The sequence below is a fragment of the Pan paniscus genome, chromosome 5 (genome assembly GCF_029289425.2).
Source record: "Pan paniscus chromosome 5, NHGRI_mPanPan1-v2.0_pri, whole genome shotgun sequence".
Lineage (NCBI taxonomy): Eukaryota > Metazoa > Chordata > Mammalia > Primates > Hominidae > Pan > Pan paniscus.
Window position 1 is genome coordinate 158,779,872 of NC_073254.2, and position 23,381 is coordinate 158,803,252.

Here is a 23,381-nt window from a genome sequence, read left to right on the forward strand (position 1 = left end):
GGGGCTGGGAGTGTTCATGCTTGTGTTCCTCTGTATTTGTAATCCTCTCTTCCCTCCTGTGCCAACTGGATGGTTCCATGTGGCCTGGGGATGCCTCTCCTATTTTAAGGTGATTCAGGAAGTCGTCATTTAATGGCCTATGGTGGCTCTGGCAATAGAGAAGGCAAACTGGGTGCTCTTGTGAGTTCAGCCTCATTCACCAGAGGAGGAGACTAGACCAGGCTGGGACTAAAGCCTGACCTATGATAATAACAGTGAGTTTGTTATCTCTATCTGAGCAAAGCTGGACCGAAACCCAGGTTTGGGGGACTCTGGTCCTTAATGTATGTCTTCCCTAGAGACATGTCTCTGTTGGCTATTTAGCGATACTTACTTTCATCTTGGTGGGTGCTATAAAGATCCAGGGTTGTGAGTTAGTGAAGTTATACCTACCTCAAATGGTTCTGTTTTCACAATTAAATGAGTGTAGCCCGTATATGTTTTCAAAATGAAATGTGTGGACTCTGTTTCCCTAGGCCACATTAGCCTAGGTAGAAACAAGATCTAGGAATCATTACCTCTTTGTTTTCCAGAGGCCCTTCTTGGGCCCCTCTATAATTACATCCCTGCCAGTCTTTCCCATCAACCCACCCAACAAGCCTGGGCCTGTCAGTATCCCTGGGTAAAAAGTTTAACCTGAAAGGAGAGACCTTTCTCTATATATGTGAAAGCGCTCTGTGAACTGTAATGCACTCTGCAAATATTAGCTGTGAGGTTGCTGGTAGATTGTCTAAAGATTGCTTAGCAATTAAAAACAATGAACTGTACAGCAAATGTCACTTCCTCCCCTCCCCCTTATAGCTCTTTCAGGAAAGAGTGGCTCTTATAAGTCATTGGTTTGACCTCTGGACTAACAAGCAACGTCAAGAATTCTTATTCGCAATTTTTTTAAGATGCACTAAATCACAATTAAGGTAAATGTAGCCTAATGATGTAATTAACATTGATTCTTAAAGAAAACCGTATATAAATGTTTATATAACCTTTAAGAGATTTTTTATTCCTAGGGAGAAAAAAAAAACAAGGTAATTGATATTTTAAGGTTTATAAACAGACTTTTCCAGTGCCTGCTTTTGCCTTGAGGCTGAAGTGAAGCCGTAGGGAGGATTTAATGCTTTCATACTATGGTGGGACTGTTTCATGTTGGCAAAAACACAATGGCTTCAGTCAGTGAATTTTTAACATTCTCTTAGCATATTAAATTTTCCTTGGAACCATCAGACAGACAATATATTGCAAATGGATGTCTGGGACATAGGTAGGCATAATCATTAAATGAATGGATGGATCTATAAAATATATGACAAGTGACAGTGGTTGAAACATTTAGGAATATGGGCAAGACTTATACAACCCTAGTCAAGGATTACGAAGAGGGTTCTCTTTCTCTTTCTTCCCCTTCCCTCATGTTATGTCTGTAATTTACTTTAAAACACTCAGCACAGACGGTGTGACATCTGTGAGTTGAAGTTATGCCCAGGGTCAGCTCCTGTTCTGGTCAGGAATGAATACCCTAGGGCTCATTAGCCAGCTCTAGATTGGAAGGTCACAATACCTGAGTTATTAGATACTTTACTAATTAGCATAGCAAATATCAGACATTATTCTCAAAACAACCCGTGGCTTGTTAACCAGCCAGATGAATGTTAGAAACGGATTCTCTTTCGTGAAATTCAAGATATGTGTGGACTGACCGAAATATTCTAGAGAGCCCTCCAGCTTGCCTGGGTGTGGTTGAAGAATCCAGCCAGGCTGGTAGCAGGTATGTGGCAGGATGGTTTTCCAGCCCTCAATGCCAAATAAAAAGCCTTATGTTAATCTGGAGGATTTCTGGTAGCCCGAGGCCAACAATGAGGGTAAAAATAATAGAATACTATTTCTGAAACATTGTCCTTTTGAATGAATCTTTTACCCAGAGGAGAAAGAGCTGGGACTTCATCAGTCCTACAGAGGAGACTGTGTGAAGTTGCTTGGGCTTATTTACTAATGTTTGTTTAGAAAAACTCTAGGTATGGCATCATTTGATGTTAGGTACTTTCACTAGAACTTGGTGGTGAGGTTGCAGGAGAGGGTAACCTTCGGATGTCTTAGATACCCAGCAAAAATATCTGAGAGTGGTGCATGATCAAATTGGCATATTTTAGGTGGAGTACTTGCTTCCTGTTCTTTCTTACATGTTTTCCTGCCAGTCTCTTTTGATCAGCCATTTTTTCTCTCCTCCTCACCTGTCAGCTACTCCTGCATCTGTGGGTGCAAAGCAGATTGTTAACGGACTCTCCCCATGGAGTCACGGGAAGGAGACAGGCATCTTCCTGGCTCTGTTGAAAGAGGCTGCAAAGACAGGGCACAGATAAACAGGCCCTTCAGTCAATGTTGAAAAATCAGGGGGAAGACATTTTATGATAGTCATTGGCTATGTTTCTTTTTACTCCAACTTTGCAGCTTTCAAGATAAGAAAATAACAGACCAGACCTCACATTTATAACCACTTTGTGCATCATGTTCTAGGCTCACGTATCATAAACCAGGCAATTTTAGTTGTGACCACTGGAGGTCATTAGAGATCTTATGGTATATTTTGAAGCAGCTTAACTCAGGCCTGACTTTTTGTCACTGGAAATTGCATCCTTTGTCCGGTAACTGAATTCTTTTTTCTGTGAGACAAAAATATAAAACTAACCTGTTCAGTGAAAGTACTTTGTTTTTTTGTTTGTTTGTTTGTTTTTGGATAGCAGCAGCATTTCTTCAGAGAGCAGACTGTATTTCATAGTTCCATGAAAGTTAGTATAAATTTCCTTTAAACATTTTTTTTTTTTTTTTTTGAGATGGAGTCTTGCTGTGTCGCCCAGGCTGGAGTGCAGTGGCGCGATCTCAGCTCACTGCAAGCTCTGCCCCCGGGGTTCATGCCATTCTCCTGCCGCAGCCTCCTGAGTAGCTGGGACTACAGGCGCCCACCACCATGCCCAGCTACTTTTTTTGTATTTTAGTAGAGATGGGGTTTCACTGTGTTAGCCAGGATGGTCTCGATCTCCTGACCTCATGATCTGCCCGCCCCGGCCTCCCAAAGTGCTGGGATTACAGGCATGAGCCGCCGCGCCCGGCCTAATCATCTTTATTGAGATATAATTCACATACAATAAAAATCACCCATTTACGGGTACAATTCAGTGGTTCCGGTACATTCACAGAGTTGTGTGATCATCATCACACGTTAAGTTTAGACCATTTCATCATCCCACAAAGAACCCCCCTACCCGTTAACAGTAACTTCTCATCTCCATCCCTCTAGATCTGGGCAAACACAAATCTGCTTTCTGTCTCTAAAATTTGCCTATTCTGGACTTTTCGTATAAATGGAATTAGACAGTATGTGGTCTTTTGTGACTGGCTTCTTTCACATATTATAGCGTTCTCAAGGTTCATCCATTTTGTTACACATGTCAGTACTTCTTTCCTTTATTGCCAAATATTATCCCATTGTATGGATGTGCCATATTTTATTTATCCACTCCTCAGTTGATTATTGTAAATAATTATTATAAATAGTGCTGCTATGAACATCTGTGTCCAAGTTTTGCATAGGGATGTTTTATTTCTCTTAGCTATACATATAGGAGTGGAATTGCTGGGTCCAATGGTAGTGCAATCAATTTTTAATTATTAAGCATTTCTTTTGGATCATTTATTCCTGTAGTCTTGCTTACCCAATAACTGTAAATAAATAAATGAAAGAAATTAGTATGATTTGAATATCTGAAATGTTTATATGTAAGCTAGGCTATATTTGTGCAATACCTTTCTTTCAAGGTAGAGAGGCCATTGTTTTAGATGGTTTTATAATTTCCAAATAATTTTAATTCAGTTATAAACAGGGTATTGCAATATTGGTGGAAACTGTCAACACAATTTTCTTTTAAAAAATTATTCTTAATCTCTATGAGATATATTCAAATATCTTAGAGTTTTCTTTCCTGTCCTAATAAGTATTCCGTATTAAGTTTTAAGATGATTTCCTAAGTGGAATTTTATGATATTTAAGACATTTTTTAAAGGTTTAGCTTCTTAAACCATCCTTCTGGCAAACTAAAATGTCCCTTCTCCTGGGAAGACTTCTCTGCTTGTCTTTCATGCCTAGCAACTTTATACCTCAAGTGTGGCTTTTCTTGGTATGTTATGGCCCCGTGTTGTCCACATGACTAATGGTTTCCAGTGATGTCTTTCCCCTACCACTTGACTAGGTTGACTTTTCCTGTGACTCCTTAAAGGAAACTGGGCTGCTTGTGTCTGTTACACTCGGAGAAACCCGTGAGGAGTTTGAATCAGTCTCCTTGCCACACTGGTGGAACCGGTTTTGAATTGCCTCTGCTTAGTGCCTGGTAATTCCTCAAACAAAGGCCTTTGGTTCCAGAGCCAGAGCTGCTCAAACTTGCAGCTTTCCTGGGTGGGTGGGGCAGCGTTCATGCAACTGCATTCCCTAGAGGGGGAATGCATTGACCCAGGTGTGTATGTACGTGTGTGTGTGAGATCATAAACAGCCCATGAAGGATTCGCTCTCGTCACTTGTCTCCATCAGAGCAGACTTGAAATGGGGTTGGAGGGCAGAAAAATATCCACCAAGGTGGATTACAAGGTGTATTAAGAGAGAACAGCCCCCTCTCTCACTTCATTACCCCCTCTTCCATTCTTCCCACGCAGCCTGTGAGGGCTCACTTGAGGACGTCTGTCTCAACTGTGATCTGTGAGGCAATCTGGTGTGCAGTTTTTCAGAGACAACATACTCCTAGGTTAATTTTAAATATAGAGCAGCCACGTCACTCTCAGTTACTGAATGTCCATTTAAAAGGAGAGTATTTCTGTGTGGAGATGGTAAAGAGGTTAAAGAAGAAAACATCGAATGAAACTTGCTGAAGACAGTAAGGCGGACGTTACTGAGAACCTTGGAGATAGCTATAGGGACTGCTGCATGGGGTCAGGGGAGAGAGATTGGGCTCAACTTCAAATGCAGCATGGGCGGATAGCCAAGGAGCAGGATGGGGCTCAATGGATGGAAAATTACTCGAGGAAACATCAGGGGTAAGCGGGGATCTGAATACACTGACCCAACAGGACTCTCGCTGATGACAGGCCAGGGTGCTCAGACAACACCTGGGGGAGGATGGAGGATGAGGAACCTGATAAGATATCCGGGGGTGGGGGGTTCTTCCTAAACTGACTTAACAGGGCTCTTTGCTAAAGCAGAATTTTATAAGGAAGTGCACAGGTGGGCCAAGGGGAAGTTTCAGAAGCTTGACTAAAGTTTGGTCAAGCAGAGAATCTTTGTCAGAGAGGAGAGGGGAGTATTCAAAGTGAAAGTGTACACTTGTATCTAAAACGCCTGTTTTCTAAATATCCAAGGCAAGTCTGGAAATCTGAGTCATCTTCACTTCCTTCCCCTTTGCCCAGTATTCTGCACATGTTCCTGCCCTTCTACCTGCATGGGCTGGTTAAGGATAACTGTATGAAATATTAGCATTTGCAATTGGGATGGTTTTTAGAGGTGGATGATGCTTAAAAAAAAAGAAAAAGAAAAAGAAAATCATTGCGTTTTAAAAGGAAGGGAGAAAGCAGAAAGCCAAAGCTCTTTTTTTTGTGTGGATGGAGGGAAGGTTATTGGCCTATATTAGGCAACATCCACTGGCTTGAAGTTCTCACTCCCATTTTGTGAGTGTGTGGAGCTGCTCTCCCCTTTCTCATGTTGAGCTTCTCTGTCTACCGCTTGACACCACCTGACACTATGTGACATGCAGGACTTGTTTATTTGCTGTCTGCCTACCCCATTAGAATGATGGCTCCATGACAGCAAAGACTTTGGTGACTCTTTTCATCTCTAGCACTTAGAGCCATACCAGGCACATAGCAGCCACTCAATAAATGCTTGTTGAATGAATTCAGATATCTAAAGCACTCCTAATTCCAAAAATGACAAAAAGATAATCAGAAAAAAAATTTCATTTGGTAGCTCTCTACAAGGAAGGAGTTTTTCAAAATATTCCAAGTTTTAATTTAAAAAAATTAGCTGGGCGTGGTGGCGGGCACCTCTAATCCCAGCTACTCGGGAGGCTGAGGCAGGAGAATCGCTTGAACCCGGGAGGTGGAGGTTGCAGTGAACTGAGATCGCACCATTGCACTCCAGCCTGGGCTACAGAGCAAGACTTCATGTACCAAAAAAAAAACAAAAAAAAACCAAAAAACCAAGTGTTAGAATATAGGAGATTACTAATACTTTGCATCATTCAAGTTTTCATTACTTAATTCAAGGTGGCTGGAGAAATCTTTCCCCTTGTCTTTCTTCAATTCCTGCTTACCGGGTTAGACACTGTTGATTACTGGCCCAGCCAAGCCATTCCACATTCCTCTCCTTCTTCCTGACAGAAACCCTGATTTCCACCCCCCACAAGGCATTCTATGCTTCAGGGGTGGCTGATAAGTAACCCCCACCCTACCAAGGGTGGGTCAGGGTTGGACTACATTCATCATGATCACTGCCTCCCCTGGATGGTGTCTGCTTTAGGAAAGGGTGTGTAGATATTAATTCTGCCCAGGGAGACATAAGGGTGGAGAGTCTTCTTCTTGCTGAAAGAAACTTAAACAAGATTTGAGGATGAACATCTTCTCTTCCATCCTGCTAGCTGTGGTGACTGTTGTGTGAAGACCAATGCTCACTGCAGTTAGTCATTTGAGAACTATTTTGGGACAAGCCCGAGGACCAAAGTAAATGGTTGAGGATGGCAAAGTGAAAATATAAAAAATCCTTGGCCCTTGATAACATCATTGATTCCTTGAATTTGCTAAATCTGAAGCTGCCGTTAATTGTTTACAGTGAAAGGAAGAAAAATAGGTTGAAAATGGTCCATAACAGTCCATTTATCTAGTAGTCACTTCTCTGGTCATCTCAACTCTCCAAATTTTATCTGAGAACCAGGAAGGAAAAAACAAAAAGCATTTAGCAGTGAAACAGATTCCTTTTACACACAGGAGAAAGGCCTTCAGACTCTCATGCATAGTCTAAGTATTTAATTAGTTTGGGTCTTCAATAAAGTGATTCAGAAATGAGTTATGCATACTTCTAAGACCACGATACACACATTCAGTGCTTTGAATTTGATGTCGGCATTAGCATTAGGATCTGCTATGCTGCTTCCTTCTACCAAAGGAAAGTTCACAGTTGTTAAGGGATGGTCCCTCAGAATCACTTGGAGTTTGTGAAACAGATAATGAGCCTCACCCCTAGAGATTTTGGCTCAACACAATGGAATGGGGTGGAGGAAGCTGTTTTTACAAAGTTCCCCAGGTGATCTGGTGTACAGCCAAGGGTCAGACACAGGCATGGGTGACCTGAAAGCCCCAAGGCTTCTTCCATTTCTTGATTCTACTCCTCCTTGGAGGCAGGAACACAGACCACATGAGCTGTCTCGTCCCTTCTAGTCTCAGTGCAATGAAACAAAATTTGTCCCAGTTCTGTGGGTGCCTTTTTCATTTTGCACTTGTGATGCTACCTACTGGCTTTAGAATGTGTTTCACTCCAGGCAGCCCGAACTTGACGTGAATAATGAAGGAAATTGTTTATTCTCACATCATTGAAAACTCCAGATATGGGTCTTCCTGCAGCTGAAGCTTCTTGCAGTGCTTCCGTCGTGAAACCAATGGCTTCTTTCTTCCTGCGCTTCTGTTCTGCCTCTGTAGCCATGGCTTTCTCCTTCCATTCCCTCAGATGTGTCCAGAAGAAAAAAAAACAACATTTGTTTGGGCTTTACTCTGATTAGACTCGTTTAGGCCCATGCCCACTTCTGGCCACTTGCTGTGGCCAGGGGATTGGCCTGTACCTTGATCATGTGCTTTTCAGAGCTGTGGTGTCAGCTTCTTTAGAATTGTGTGCACCGCCAGATAGAGATTAGGGTTATTTCACCTACATAAGGGTAAGTAAACGAAGCATGACAAAAGCTAGTTTCTTCTTTTAGCATTGAACAAATATTGACTGAGTGCCTACCATGGACCAAGCACAGTTCTGAGTGCATGGGACTCAACAGTGAGCAGAGCGGAAAAGGGCCTGCCCACTGCAGTTTATATTCTAGTAGAATAAAACTAAGATAGAAAAAGGGTGAACCCTGGAAGCAGCCAGACATCAAAGCTTCTAGCTCCTTGATGGGGAGGCCGAAGAGGCTCCACTGCTGGTTTTGAAGACGGAGGAAGAGGACATGAGCCAAGGAAGGCAGGCTGCTGCCAGGAGCAGGAAAAGACACAGGGACTGACTGTAGCCCAGAGAAAATGACTTCAGACTTCTGACCTCCAGAACCGTAAGAAGATCAGTCTGTGCTGCTTTAAGCCACTACATTTGTGGTAGCTTTGTTTACAAATTTGTTAGAGCAGCAACAAGAAACTAATACAAGCAGTGATTTTCTTTTTCTATTTTTCAACATTTATTCTTTTTTCATTTATTATTTTAGTTTATACACATTTATTTAGCCCCAGCCATGCTGCAAGCACTCTGCCAGTTGCCGGGGACAGAGCAGTGAACAAAACAGTAATAGAGACAGACATTACATGGTGAAGGAGGCCGGGCGCAGTGGCTCACGCCTGTAAGCTTAACATTTTGGGAGGCTGAGGTCGGCGGATCACTTGAGCTTAGGAGTTCAAGACCAGCCTGGGCAACATGGTGAAACCCTGTGTCTACTAAAAAATACAAAAATTAGCTGGGTGCTGTGGCGTGTGCCTGTGGTCCCAGCTACTTAGGAGGCTGACGCAGGGGAATTGCTTGAGCCTGGGAGGTGGAGGTTGCAGTGAACCGAGATTATACCATTACAGTCCAGACTGGGCAACAGAGCCAGAGACCCTGTCATAAATAAATAAACAAACAAACAAACAAATAAAAATGGTGGAGTCTGAAAAAGGACTGGGTCAGCAAGAATAAAAACACAAAACAGCGCTTAGATTACACTGTAATGCACATCAAGTGTAAAGGACACAGGTTTCAGCAAAGGTTATGAGATGGCATTAAGCAGGAGTGCTCAGTGTCAGTCAGCCTCCCATAGGGACGTGTTTGGGCAGCAGGAATGGTTGTTGAGGAGATGGGGAGATTCTCGCTGTACCCCAGACATGTCACTGTAAAACTCCACTATCATCACCTGATCTGGTTGCCTGTGTTGTTGCCAAAATAGCTTTCACCAGCCACAGGACTCTAACCCACGATACTGGTTCCAGCTACTTCTGGCTCCACCCCCAGGAACCACATCAACTCATTGGCCCTAAGTTATTATGAACACACAGGAAGTCAAACTGCAATTAGGCAACAACAGTACGTGTGTGTGCATGCATTATGCGTCATTTCCCATGATCCAAGGCTGGCCTGGCCAGCCTGACATAACAAAGAAGTAGCTATGACTGTGAGAAGTGACAAAGGAAAAGTAATGGGACCTCACCTAGGCCAGACGGTCAGGGAAAGCTGCCCTCAGGATGGGATATGTACGCTGGAGTCTGAAGGATGAGTAGGAATCAGACAAGCAAAGACTTAGAGAATGACTGTTCTATCTGGACGGGACAGCCTGTGTAAGAGCCTTGGTTCTTTGCCTGCTCAATACCAATACCAGGCTTTTGTGGAAGCATTAGAAAATACATATAATGCCGAGCGTGGTGGCTCATGCCTGTAATCCCAGCGCTTTGGGAGGCTGAGGCGGGTGGATCACTTGAGGTCAGGAGTTCGAGACCAGCCTGACCAACATGGTGAAACCCTGCTTCTACTAAAAATACAAAAATATTAGCCAGGTGTGGTGGGGGGGCGCCTGTAATCCCAGCTACTGGGGAGGCCGAGGCAGGAGATTCACTTGAACACAGGAGGCGGAGGTCACAGTGAGCTGAGATCGTGCAATTGCACTCCAGCCTGGGCGACAGAGCAGGACTCCGTCTTAAAAAAAAAAGAAAGAAAGAAAAGAAAAGAAAATACAGATAAGCAAAAAGAGGGAAATACCAATCACCAATAATCCACCACCCATATACAGCCTTTTTACACTTCTGTGCATTCGTATGACTATCTATGGATCCGATTAGACCAATTAGCCAGAATTTTTTTTCTTAAAGAAACTTCAGTCACTCTCCTTATTGCTTTACCCATATCTAGTTTTGCTCTCTAGTCCTCTGAAGACTTTAGCACATGCTTCTTCATTTCCTTTATATCCCAAGCCCAGTCATTAGTCTGTGTGACACTGGCATTCATGAGGAAAACCCACTTTACACTCTGAACACCCAGTTGAACTTATCGCCCAAAATGAATTTTTTCTCCCCCTGCCTTAGTCAACGACTCCCACAATAAATGCATTACAGTCAATCCAGAGTCACTGATGGAAGCATTCCCTCTTCGCCCAGTTTGCCTGTTCAGCTATCCCCGTCTTGATCGCCGTTCCACTCACTGACCTTCCAGTCCACAGGCTCCTCTGCTCTCTATCAATCAGCCCTTTCCTTGGTACTTAACTTGCCTGATCACCCCACTTAGAGGCCATGGCCTGCCATGTTAGTAATTCATATTCCAATTCTCTCAGCTCCCTTGCTCTGGATTTTTATCACATTCAACTTCCAAAATCCTAGTCTGAATACCTGAACTTTTAAATTTCTCCCCTACATACATACCAGCCACTAAGAATTACTGGAGAAAGCCAACAGCAAGGTAGATTGTTTACTAGAAATTATTTTTTCTTTATTTTGGGAAAATTCAAGTTTAATTAAAACTATAATGATATAGACCAAGCACGATGGCTCATACCTGAAATTCCAGCGCTTTGGGAGGCTGAGGTAGGAGGTCAAGAGTTGAGACCAGCCTGGCCAACATGGTGAAACCTTGACTCTACTAAAAATACAAAACTCAGCTGGGTGTTGTGGCAGTTGTCTGTAATTTGGGAGGCTGAGGCAGGAGAACCTCTTGAACCCAGGAGGCAGAGATTGCAGTGAGCCGAGATTGCATTATAGCACTCCAGCCTAGGCAACAGACACTCCATCTCAAAAAAAAGAAAACCAAACTACACTGATTGAGTTTGGATATTAGTTCCCACCCAAATCTCATGTTGACTTGTAATCCCCAATACTGAAGGTGAGATCTGGTGGGAGGTGTTTGGGTCACGGGGGCAGATCCCTCATGGTTTGGTGCTGTCTTCGTGATAGTGAGTTCCTGAGAGATCTGGTCATTTAAAAGTGTGTGGCACCTCCACCCATCCCCCACTGTCTCACTCTCTTGCTCCTGCTTTCTTCATGTGATGTGCCTGCTTCCCCTTCACCTTCCACCATGATTGGAAGTTCCCTGAGGCCTCCTGAGAAAACCAAGCAGATGCCAGCACCGTGCTTCCTGTAAAGCCTGCAGAACCATAAGCCAATTAAACCTCTCCTCTTTATAAACTACCAAGTCTCAGCCAGGTGCGGTGGCTCATACCTGTAATCCCAGCACTTTGGGAGGCCGTGGGCGGATCACGAGGTCAGGAGTTCAAGACCAGCCTGGCCAACATGGTGAAACCCTGTCTCTACTAAAGATACAAAAAATTAGCCAGGTGTGGTGGCGCATGCCTGTAATCCCAGCTACTCTGGAGGCTGAGGCAGGAGAATCGCTTGAATCTGGGAGGTGGAGGTTGTAGTGAGCTGAGATCGTGCCATTGCACTCCAACCTGGGCAACAGGGTGAGACTCTGTCTCAAACAAAACAAAACAAAAAACAGAAAAAAAAAAACTACCCAGTCTCAGGTATATCTTTATAGCAACACAAGAAGGGCCTAACACATATACAAACAATATAAGGGACCCCGGTATATTCAGCACCCATTTTTAACAATGATCAGCTCATGGTTCACATTATTTCATCTATTTTCCCAAAGTTGTAACCACCCTTTATACCCTGGGTTATTATTTGTTTTGTTGTTTTTTGAGATGGAGTCTTACTCTGTTCCCCAGGCTGGAGTGCAGCCGCACAATCTTGGCTCACTGCAACCTCCACCTCCCAGGTTCAAGCAGTCCTCCTGCCTCTGAGCCTCCCAAGTAGCTGGGATTACAGGTGCATGCCACCACACCCAGCTAATTTTTATATTTTTAGTAGAGACGGGGTTTCACCATGTTGGCCAGACTGGTTTCAAACTCCTGACCTCAGTGATCCACCAGCCTCGGATTCCCAAAGTGCTAGGATTACAGGCATAAGACACCATGCCCAGCCCCCTGGATTATTTTAAAGCAAACTCTAGATATCATGTCATTTCTTACTTTAATATTCCAGGACATAACTTTTTTATAAAGGACTATTTTTTTTTTATACTTTAAGTTCTAGGGTACATGTGCACAACGTGCAGGTTACATATGTATACATGCGCCATGTTGGTGTGCTGCACCCATTAACTCGTCATTTACATTAGGTATATCTCCTAATGCTATCCCTCCCCCCACTGCATGACAGGCCCTGGTGCGTGATGTTCCCCTTCCTGTGTTATAAAGGACTATTTTTAAAAATATAATCACAACTGCATTATCAGCCTGAAAAAATTAATAATCTCTTATTATCAAATGTTTAGTCAGTAATCAATTTTCCTCAATGACCTCATAACTTCTTACTTTTAAAATAATTTATTTAACTCAGGACCCAATAAGGTTCATACATTGCAATTGATTCATATGACTTCTAGATTTCTTTCAATGTCTAGGTTTTCTCCCCTCACTCTTTTTCTTTTCTCCCTTGTCTTGTAGAGTTTCCCACAGTCTGCATTTTGCTGATTGTAACCTTCTGCCTCCCCTTTTCCTGAAAACTGGTAGTTTGGGGCCTGATGAAGGTCAGGTTTGATTTTTTCATAAGAATACTTCAAAGGTGGTGTTTTATTCTTCCTTCAGAAGCTGGCGAGTTCCAGTGGTTTTTGTGTGTGCTGTTAGCTGCCATTGACAATCTTCCCGTGGGTCCACTGTTTCATTAGGGGTTGCAAAATGTCGACATACTACCTCGTCATTCCTTTTCTGTTTACTAGTTAGCATACTTCTATAAAGAGAAACTTTCCCTCCTTAATGACTTGCTTTCCCGAGGTAGAGTTCATACAGGAAAGACACATGTTGATTTTATTTACCAATTTTCTAACCAATAGCTTGGATTTATGTCATCCTCCAAAATTGATCACTGAGTTCTTTGTAGTATTATAAACTCATGAACTTAAGTATCTTATGTTTCAATCCATTTCAGTTATTTTCTTGTTGGTATTCAAATTGTGTTGTTCCTGGCCAGGGAAGCCTCCTCAAGATAACTCTTGAGTTCTTTTTGACATGTTAATTTCTCTTCTATTTTTATTTTGAGACAGGGTCTCACTCTGTCACTCAGGCTAAGGCGCTGGCTAAGTTTAAAATTTTTTTTTTTTTTTTGTAGAGATGGGAGTCTCACTATGTTGCCCAGCGTGGTCTCGAACTCCTGGCCTCAAATTATCCTCCCACCTTGGCCTACCAAAGTACTGGGATTACAGGGCGTGAGCCACCACACCTGTTAGTTTCTAATAATTTCTTTTCTTTCTGGTGTGAGAAAATCTTCTGCGCTTGTCTTGTCCTTTTCCTGCCTCAGACTTGGGATACCATTTCTCCAAGGAGCCCTGTTTCCTTTTGGTGGGAAATAATATTTGGTATTAGGTATTGCTGTAATAGGGCACTCTTATAAGTATCTTATAAGGTTGTTCATAGTTTCTAGGAATTTTTAGTACACAGAACTAAAAATAACTTTAAAGAAAAGTTACAATGCATCAAGAGTTCAGATCCATACTCTCAATTCAAATTCAAGTCAACAGGATTTGTATTGAACCCTTCTGTATTGCATCCATATCTCTTTCACACAGGAAATTCACATAGGATTTCACATAGGAAATCTTAGTTCCCAATGACGTTATTACTCATTTTCTTTGTTCCATAATAATACATGCACAACATTCCCAAAACAACAAAACCATCACTACCACTCCCTATATCATTACTGAAATCAGTTAAAAATAATTTTTGCAGTTCTTGTTGTCCTTAAGGTATGCCACATTTAGGGACATAGAGTCAAATTTCTGTTTTTTTTGTTTGTTTTTGTTTTTTTTTTGAGACAGAGTCTCACTCTGTTTCCCAGGCTGGAGTGCAGTGGCACGATCTCAGCTCACTGCAACCTCCGCCTCCCGGGTTCCAGTGACTCTCCCACCTCAGCCTCCAGAGTAGCTAGGATTACAGGTGCTCGCCACCATGCCCGGCTAATTTTTTGTATTTTTAGTAGAGATGGGGTTTCACCATGTTAGCCAGGCTGGTCTCAAACTCCTGTCCTGAAGCGATCTGCCCACCTCGGCCTCCCAAAGTGCTGGGATTACAGGCGTGAGCCACCGCGCCCAGCCTAAATTTCTGTGTTTTAGAATGGAATAATCCCAATCTGTATGGCTATTCAACTAATTCAATACACAGTTTGTTTTGTTTTGCTTTTGAATTTTAGGGATTGCTTTTATCAAATCCAATTTTGTTTGATAATTTAATATTAAAAGACATATGGTTACAGAAGTCACATCTAGAAAACAAGGTATATTCAGAAAAATCTAGCTTCTACCACTGTGTTCTGTGCTCTGTTCCCTCCCTCAAAATCTCTCCACAACAGGGGTGGACAAGCTTTTTCTAAACGGCCAGATAGCAACAATCTTAGGCCTTGTGGGCCCTGTCATCCCTGCTTCAACGACTTAGCTTTACCGATGCAGTATGAAGGCCACCACAGGCAATATGTGAGTCAATGGGTGTGGCTGTGTTCCAGTAACATTTTGCAAAAAGGGATGTCAAAAACGAATGGATATAGTCCACAGGCCATATCCCTGCTCTAGAGTCATCTGCAGGGACTGTCCCCAGATCCCCAGTTTCAACTCACTACTCACCCCATCCTAAACTGGTTTTTGCCCTTTTAAGTCCATATGGCTGCCTCCAAAGGACTCTTGGATTTTTTTCGGTTATCTTGCTTGTCCTCTCTGCAGTTTTCAGTACGAACAAGTACTCACTCCTCGAAATGACAATCTTCCTGTGGATGCCATGATAGAAGATTCACCTGGCTTCCTCCTACCTCTCGGTCCTGTCCTTTCCATGTTGTTTAATGACAAATCCTCTACATGTCGTTAAATGTGGGCATTCCTCCAGCCTGTGGGAACTCTGCTTCTCTTTTCACTCTGTGCTCTCTGTGTAGAGCACTTGATCCATACCCAGGCTTTTATTTAATATTTCTCTAACAGTGATCAGGCCATTTTTATCTTTGGCCCAGACATTGCCTTTGAGTTCCTAATTATATATCCAGCTGCTTACTTGATATTTAATTTTGAATGTCTTGAAAACACCCCAAAACCAACATGTCCAAGTATATACAATCGTCGTAGGCACAATGTGACTATATTCTCTATTTTAATGGTACCACCAGCCATCCAGTTTCAAAAGTTAGAAACCCAAGACTCATCTAATCACCACTTATCAATTTACCCCCAATATCTCTCATGTGTTCAATTTTCTACATCTCTATCAATACCAGCTTAGGCCAACCTACCATTATTTCTGGCCTGGGCTATGGCTATGGCCATGGCCTTCTACTTGGTCTCCCCATCATTCTGGACTCTCTCACCCCTCCCTGTGCAGTCAGTGTTGGCTTCTCAAATGGCACTGAGACCATGTCATCATGCCCCTGTTTAAAAGTTTTAGTTTAAAAAATTGTAACCTTTAACATGGCATCGAAGGCCCTGCAGGGATATGGCTCTAACCATCCCTTCTGCTGCCCCTCTTCCCTCTTTCTCCATAGTTCCTGGTGCTTCAGCCCAACTCACCTTCATCCAGCTCCTCAGGGATGCTGCCTTTGCCCTTGACATTGCCATCTACCTAGGAGGCTCTTCTACCTCCACTGCCTTCTTCTCCCAGTTGCCTTTAACCCACTTAGCTCCTGCAGGGAAGCCTTTCCACACATGTACTTTTTCTTCAGAAGATTAACTACAGTTGTAATTTCACCTTTATTTATTAGATTTTTTTAAAAATTGGTGCTGTCCCTTAACCATACTGTAGGCTCCATAAAGGCAGAAATTGTGTCATTTTTCTTTGTCTCATTAAAACCCCAGAATATAAGAAGGGATTCAAAATAATGTTGATTTAATAGGTGAATCAGTGAACTGTACAATCACAGTAAACATACACATACCAATTTAATTAAACAATTTTAGATCATGTATTCCTTTGAGAAGAGATATTCAAATTACACCAAAAACTATAAATCTTCCCCCCAGGAAAGACACATATATGCATAGATACAAAATTTACCAGATATTTCAGGAACTTTGTATGCTGCATGAAACTCTCATATGGATAATAGTGCATGAAACTAAGTGAAATGTCTTCAATTTTTTTTATCATTTTAAATGACTTTATAATATTCAATGGTCTAGATTTTGCTTAAGATTCTCTAGTTTTCCCTCCTTTGGTTTCAAGTTTATTATCCAACTTCCTCAGTTTTCTCTTAATTTCAAAAACTATATATTTTTTACTTCAAATGTCTGGTTTTTTTTTCCAAATGAACATTTCAAACATTCACTCCTATTATTACCTTGATTTCTCTTTGAATATTTTCAGCATGTTTATGTTAAAATCTCTTGGATTATTTCATTATCTTCAGTTCTGGAGATGACGGATCCCTTGTTTGTTTCATTTGCTGGCCTTCCCTCATGGTGTTTTAGTCCGAGGTTATTTTCCAAAGGGAGGATAACTGCCCTGGGTTGTGGAGGCACATGGGATGGTTCACATGTGTATCTTCCTCTCCAGGAACCCCTTGGGTTTCTTATTTTCTCACCAGCATTTATGTTTCTATGGTAGCTCAGGGTCTCTAATGTGCCAGGAGATTTAATATGGACTTAAGCCCATGCAAGGTACAGGCCTGTTCTGATTTCCCCCAGGTCTCCCTTTCCTTTAGCAGCCCAGGAGAAGGTGTGCTTCCTTGCTTCTTCCCTGCAAGGTCTGGACTCCTGTCAGTAGGAAAGCCTAGCACTACTCATCAAGACTGGGCCCAATTCTTCTGTGAATTTCTCAATTTCAGCTCCCATTTAGTGTCCTTGTGTTTTTTGTTTTTTGGGTTTTTTTTTTATTTATAACTTGCTGATTTCTTTTTTCATTACTCTTCTGTTTGAAGAGATTATGCTTTATAATCCCAGCACTTTTAGCTGTTTGAAATTTGTTCATCGCGTGTAAGTCCATTTCACACTGCTATAAAGAACTGCCTGAGACTGGGTAATTTATAAAGATAAAAGCATTAATTGGCTCAGAGTTCTGCATGGGTTGGGGGGGCCTCAGGAAACTTACAATCACGGTGGAAGGGGAAGCAGGCACATCTTACCTGGCGGCAGGCGAGAGAGAGAGAGAAAAGGAGGAACTGTCAAATGCCAATAAGACATTGGATCTCATGAGAACTCACTAGCACAAGAACAGCGTGGGGGAAACCACCTCCATGATCCACTCACCCACCACCAGGTCCCTCCCTTGACATGTGGGGATTATGGAGATTAAAATTCGAGATGAGATATGGGTGGGGACATAAAGCCAAACCATATCACATGATTCCCCTTTCAGCTCAGTCTACTGATTTCTAGGAAGATTAGATTTTATAGATATGCCATAACTTATCTCAGACATTCAACTTGTTTCCCCCAGCTTTTGCTACTAAAAACAACACTTAGAGGAACATCCTTTAGCTAAATCCTTAGACATATCTTTAATCATTGTTTTAGGAAAAACCCCTAGAAGACGAATTGTTGGATCCAAGAGCACATTTGTACGGCCATCGGTATTTGTCACTTGCCAACTTGTCTTCCTTTTCATGCAACTCAGGAGTTGCACAGATGCCTATGGTTCCCCTTGCCCTTGTGTCATCTCCTTTTGGCCCCATTAAAACATGCACCAGAGGATCACCTGAGGTCAGGAGTTTGAGACCAGCCTGGCCAACATGACGAAACCCTGTCTCTACTAAAATACAAAAATTAGCCGGGCTTGGTGGCACGCACCTGTAATCCCAGCTGCTCATGAGGCTGAGACAGGAGAATCACTTGAATCCAGAAGGTGGAGGTTGCAGTGAGCAGAGATCACGCCACAGTACTCCAGCCTGGGTGACAGAGCAAGACTCTATCTCAAAAATAAATAAATAAATAATTTTTTTAAAAAATGCACCAGGGACTGAAACTGGGGTATGAACAGCACCCAGACCCTGACCAAGCCATAAGAGTGTTTGTAAAGAAGCCACCCGACAAGGCTTAGAGGTGCTACCTAGGCAACCAGAAAACAGGGACCTCTGCCAAATCCACTCTCCCCTCCACAGGCCTCTCTCCAAGCTGTTCTCCTAGTCATTTTCATCACAATTTTGGCAGCTTCTACTTCTTATCAGAAATTTAAGAGCAGATAATTAAATTCAAGTCCCACATTACTAAGCTTTGTTATTTTTGCAAAGTACACATTGTACATTCAGTGGCACACTGCAAAGCATTATCATGAATTATTTAAATGACACCATCCTCGTCACAATAAATGAGCAAAACACATTTTTTCACTGTCTCCTTACATGTTGTTATTTCTCTTCACAGATTTCTTACTTTGCAACATTAACTAAAATGTGATGAGCCCTGAAATGTCATTACTACAAACTACCCTACCTTAGTTCTGCTGATCATGTATTTTTTTTTTTAATGTGACGGAAGCATTTTTCTTTCTTCTTAAGATTCATTATACTCAAACATGTCCTTGTAGCAGCATAGAATAGGAACAAATATAAAACATGTATAACCAAGGTTTACTTTTGGAAGTAATTCATATTCAATTCTCCTTTGCTCTGCTGGGATGGAACAATAGATGCTGTGAGGTGGGAAGGTAGTAGACATGAAAATCTAAAGATACTGAGACCCTTCTTTGGAAAGGAGGCTGGAAACATCTCTGTTTTGCCTCTTATTTTATTACTGTATTTTCTAATTCCAAGTAAATGAGAGTAAAACTTATCTCGAAGGCTAGCAAAATGATCCTGAAGTCTAACTCAGGCAATGAGGACAGTAATTCATTAGAGATTAACTGTTCTTGGCATTGTCACAGTCTTGTTCAGCTTGAATGTTAATCTCTAAGGAAATGACAGTTATTACCTGTGCTTTATTGTTGATACTGACAAGATCCTCAAGTGACACTTCTGTCTGTGGATACTACATGCTACCAGTACAGGCCTGGCTCCATTCTTTGCCCCCGTTTACACACACACACACACACACACACACACACACACACACACACATACTCTCTCATTCTCTCTCTCTGTCTCTTTCCTCACAACGGCCTGCCAACAGGTTCATTTTACGCCACTCTGTTTTGTCTCAGGATGTGACAAGGCTACATGGACAGGGATCAAAAAAACAGCAGTGATTTAAGGCCAGGGGAGGAAGAACACAGAAAATAAATCATCAATCATTAAAACTTGGAACTGAAGCAAACTTAAAAAAAAATTTTAGCCACTTAAAAAAAACTTTTCATTTTGCAATAATTTTTAACTTACAGAAAAGTTGCAAGAATAGTACAAATAATGTCTTTATCCCTTTCACCTGGACTTCCTCATTTAGTTAACATTTTAATAGTCATGGCCAGGCGCAGTGGCTCAAGCCTGTAATCCCAGCACTTTGGGAGGCCAAGGCAGGCGGATCGCTTGAGTTTAAGAGTTCAAGACCAACCTGGGCAACATAGTGAAACCACATCTCCATTAAAAATACAAAAAAATTAGCCGGGTATGGTGGTGCATGCCTGGAGTCCCCAGCAATTTGGGAGGCTGAGGTGGGAGGATTGCTTGAGGCCGGGAGGCAGAGGTTGCAGTGAACTGAGATTGCGCCACTGCCCTCCAGCCTGGGTGACAGAGCCAGGCCCTGTCTCAAAAAAAAAAAAAAAAAAAAAAATAGTTAACAGTTTAATAGCTAACATTTTACCATTTTTGCCTTATTATTTAGAATCACTTGAGAGTAAATTACGAACATGATGCCCATTACCTTAAGTGTGTCAATGTGTGTTTCCTAAAACACAAGGACACACTGCTGAAAAATCAAAGTACATCCAGCATTACCAGGAAATCAGCACTGATACAATACTACATCCACCCTGCAGACTCCATTCCCATATTCCTGATTGCTCCAGCAATGTCCTTTATAATCACCCTTTTCCATTTGGTCCAGAATCCAGCCCAGGGTTATGTACTGTATTTAGTTTCCATGTCTCTGGATCTGCCTTCAATGTGGAGCAAATGCTCAGGTTTTCCTTGTCTCTTATGACTTGATACTTTTGAAGAGCACAGGCCTGCTGCTTTGTCGAATGACCCTCGATTTCTGGTTGGGTGATGGTTCCTCAAGATTACGCTCAGGTTATGCCTTCTTGGCAGGAATAGCGCGGAAATGATGCTGTGTTCTCAGTGGATCGCGTCTGGGGGCATAGCATATCAATTTGTCCCATAGCTGGCGATTATATCCCTTGGTTAAGATAGCTAATTAAGTATTTTGTACTTAATTTATATTTAATAAGCAATTTAAAAGTATTTGATTAATTTTAAAGTAATCAAAAACTATTCTATGTAAATATCCTGTTTCTTATCAAGCTTTCACCCACTACTTTTAGCATTCATTAATCTTTTTTTTTTTTTGAGATGGAGTTTTGCTCGTCACCCAGGCTGGAGTGCAGTGGCCCGATCTCGGCTCACTGCAACCTCCACCTCCCATGTTCAAGTGATTCTCCTGCCTCAGCCTCCTGAGTAGCTGGGATTACAAGCGTACACCACCATGCCCGGCTAACTTTTGTATTTTTAGTAGAGACAGGTTTCACCACATTGGCCAGGCTGGTTTCAAACTCCTGACCTCAGGTGATCCACCCACCTCGGCCTCCCAAAGTGCTGGGATTACAGGCGTGAGCCACTCATTGATGATTCTTATCTGAAGCAATTATTACTATGATGGCCTCCAAGTGGTGATTTCCTAATTTCTTAATTCCTTCTGCTTGTACTAATTGGTGTTCTGTTGTGAGGTAGTTTTCCTTCTCCCCTATTTATTTATTTATTCATTCATGGGTATATTTATATCAGTATGGACTCAGGAACGCCTGTTTTATTCAATAGGCTATATTACATTAATTATTTACTTTGATACTCAAATTATTCCATATTTTGCCAGTGGGAGTGATTTTATTAATAAATTAGCTTCTGTATTCTTTTGGTATGTCCATGATTCTTTAAGTACTTCCTTATTTTCTGGTGTCAAGATGTTCCAGACCCATCTTATACTTTCCTTGTCCCTGCCCTGGTATCAGTATACCATTTCTCCAGTAAGCTCTGGTTTATTTTATTAGGAAACGGAATTGAGAAACCAAGATCTGAGTTTATGGTGTGTTCATTGCTTCTGGGATGTTATTGCTTTTAGGTGCTCTAACATGAAATATATGTACACACGTGTACATATACAGCCATCTGTCTCTGTGTATCATTCATTTATATACATATTTTAAAACATGAGATTCTACAGTGATATCTCCAATTTCTCTCCAACTCCATATAGATTAGTCTAGCTTTCCTCCTTTACATATTTGTAGATCCTTTTTCCAAAAGTGAGAAACCTAGCTCCCATAATCTTCATATTTTTCCCAACCCCCTGTAAACAACCAATCTTCCAGCCATTCAGAAGCCATCGTCTCCTTCTCCCCTTCTGCACACGGCTATTGCCCCACTGAGTCTCTCCGCACTCTTCCTGTGGCCACACCAGGCTGAGCAAACCCTGTTACTGACCCGTAACAGCACACTAGTCTCTTCTATACCTGCTACCCATTCAGGAGAAATGATTGGCATTTCAGAATGTGGCCAGCTTTGTGTCAAAAGAAGGATTAAATAAATCGCATAATATAGTGTGTTAGGTCCAGTGGGGAAGAGAATTTGGTCTTATAATACAGGCAGCCACTTAAAAGGAAAAATAAGTTTCTTCTAGAAGCACTGGTCTCAAAAAAAAAAAAAAACAACAACAATTAAAAAAACCCAAAAACGTCCACACACAAGAAAATCTCAGTGAATATATCTTTGCTTTGAATTTCAACTCCATTAAAAATCTTGAGTTGTTTTAAATTGATAGTGAAAAGGTTTTATAGTCTTTTTCTCTTGAAAATCACATCAAACTAGGTTTACTCCAAGACTGTTTTATTCCTGTGAATTTTAGATATTCTTGTTCTTTGTCTTCCTTTTTAGAATGGATAATTCAAAGTGAATACTTTTTTTTTTTTTTTTGAGACAGAGTCTTACTCTGTTGCCCAGGCTGGAGTGCAGTAGCACGGTCTCGGCTCACTGCAACCTCAGTCTCCTGGGTTCAAGTGATTCTCCTGCCTTGGCCTTCCAAGTAGCTGGGATTACAGGCACGCACCACCATACTCAGCTAATTTTTTGTACTTTTAGTAGAGACAGAGTTTTGCCATGTTGGCTAGGCTGGTCTTGAACCCCTAACCTCAAGTGATCCACCCACCTTGGCCTCCCAAAGTGCCGGGATTACAGGCATGAGCCACGGCACGTGGCCTGAAAATTTTTTAAATCTAGATTTATGTTTTGTTAGGATTTATTTTTTATAGGTAGAACATTGGAGGAAGATCAATGACCAATATTTATGCTGACTTTTTAGTAAATTTTAGACATTAGTGTTCTAAACTAAATTTCTCTTTCTTTTTAGGTTTGTCCAAGACTGGTTTTCAGAAAGGATGCAAGTGGCCAAAGTGGACTTCTCTACAGTGTTACCACGCTTCATTTCTCTATATATCTTTTCCTTTTTGAGTCCGAAAGATTTGTGTGCTGCTGCCCAAGTCAGCTGGCCCTGGAAGTTTTTAACTGAACAGGTTTACTATTTGCCACTTCCTAGTAATAGGGCACAAGTACAGCTGTAATCTGTAATGAGGCTACTGGGGTAGCTCCCTTCCCTGAAGACAATAGCTGAGGGTACCTGATCCATCATTAACTTACCCTTGAGAGAAAAAATGGGGATAAGTGAAATACAATAATGTATTTCTATAAATAAGGAATATAGACTAGTCCAATAATTCCTGTTACTTAAAAAATCTTTAAATACTCAGTATAATTGTTTAGAAAACATTTTATCTTGGTTAAAGAAGTTCCTCTTTTTGAGACGGAGTCTCGCTCTGTCGCCCAGGCTGGAGTGCAGTGGCACGATCTCAGCTCACTACAACCTCCTCCGCCTCCTGGGTTCAAGTGACTCTCCCACCTCAGCCTCCTGAGTAGCTGGGATTACAGGCATGCGCCACCATGCC

The 23,381-nt window shown here is 41.8% G+C and overlaps 1 protein-coding gene across 2 annotated transcripts in view; it reads left to right on the forward strand.

Moving 5' to 3' along the window:
* ECT2L (epithelial cell transforming 2 like) overlaps positions 1–23,381 on the forward strand; it is a 105,980-nt gene that overhangs the window by 17,631 nt on the left and 64,968 nt on the right. For both annotated transcript variants that reach the window (XM_003827709.6, XM_055114159.2), the window contains exons 3-4: positions 841–953; positions 22,790–22,952. In XM_003827709.6, coding sequence (XP_003827757.4) covers positions 841–953; positions 22,790–22,952 — 276 coding nt within the window. The remainder of the gene's footprint in view (positions 1–840; positions 954–22,789; positions 22,953–23,381) is intronic.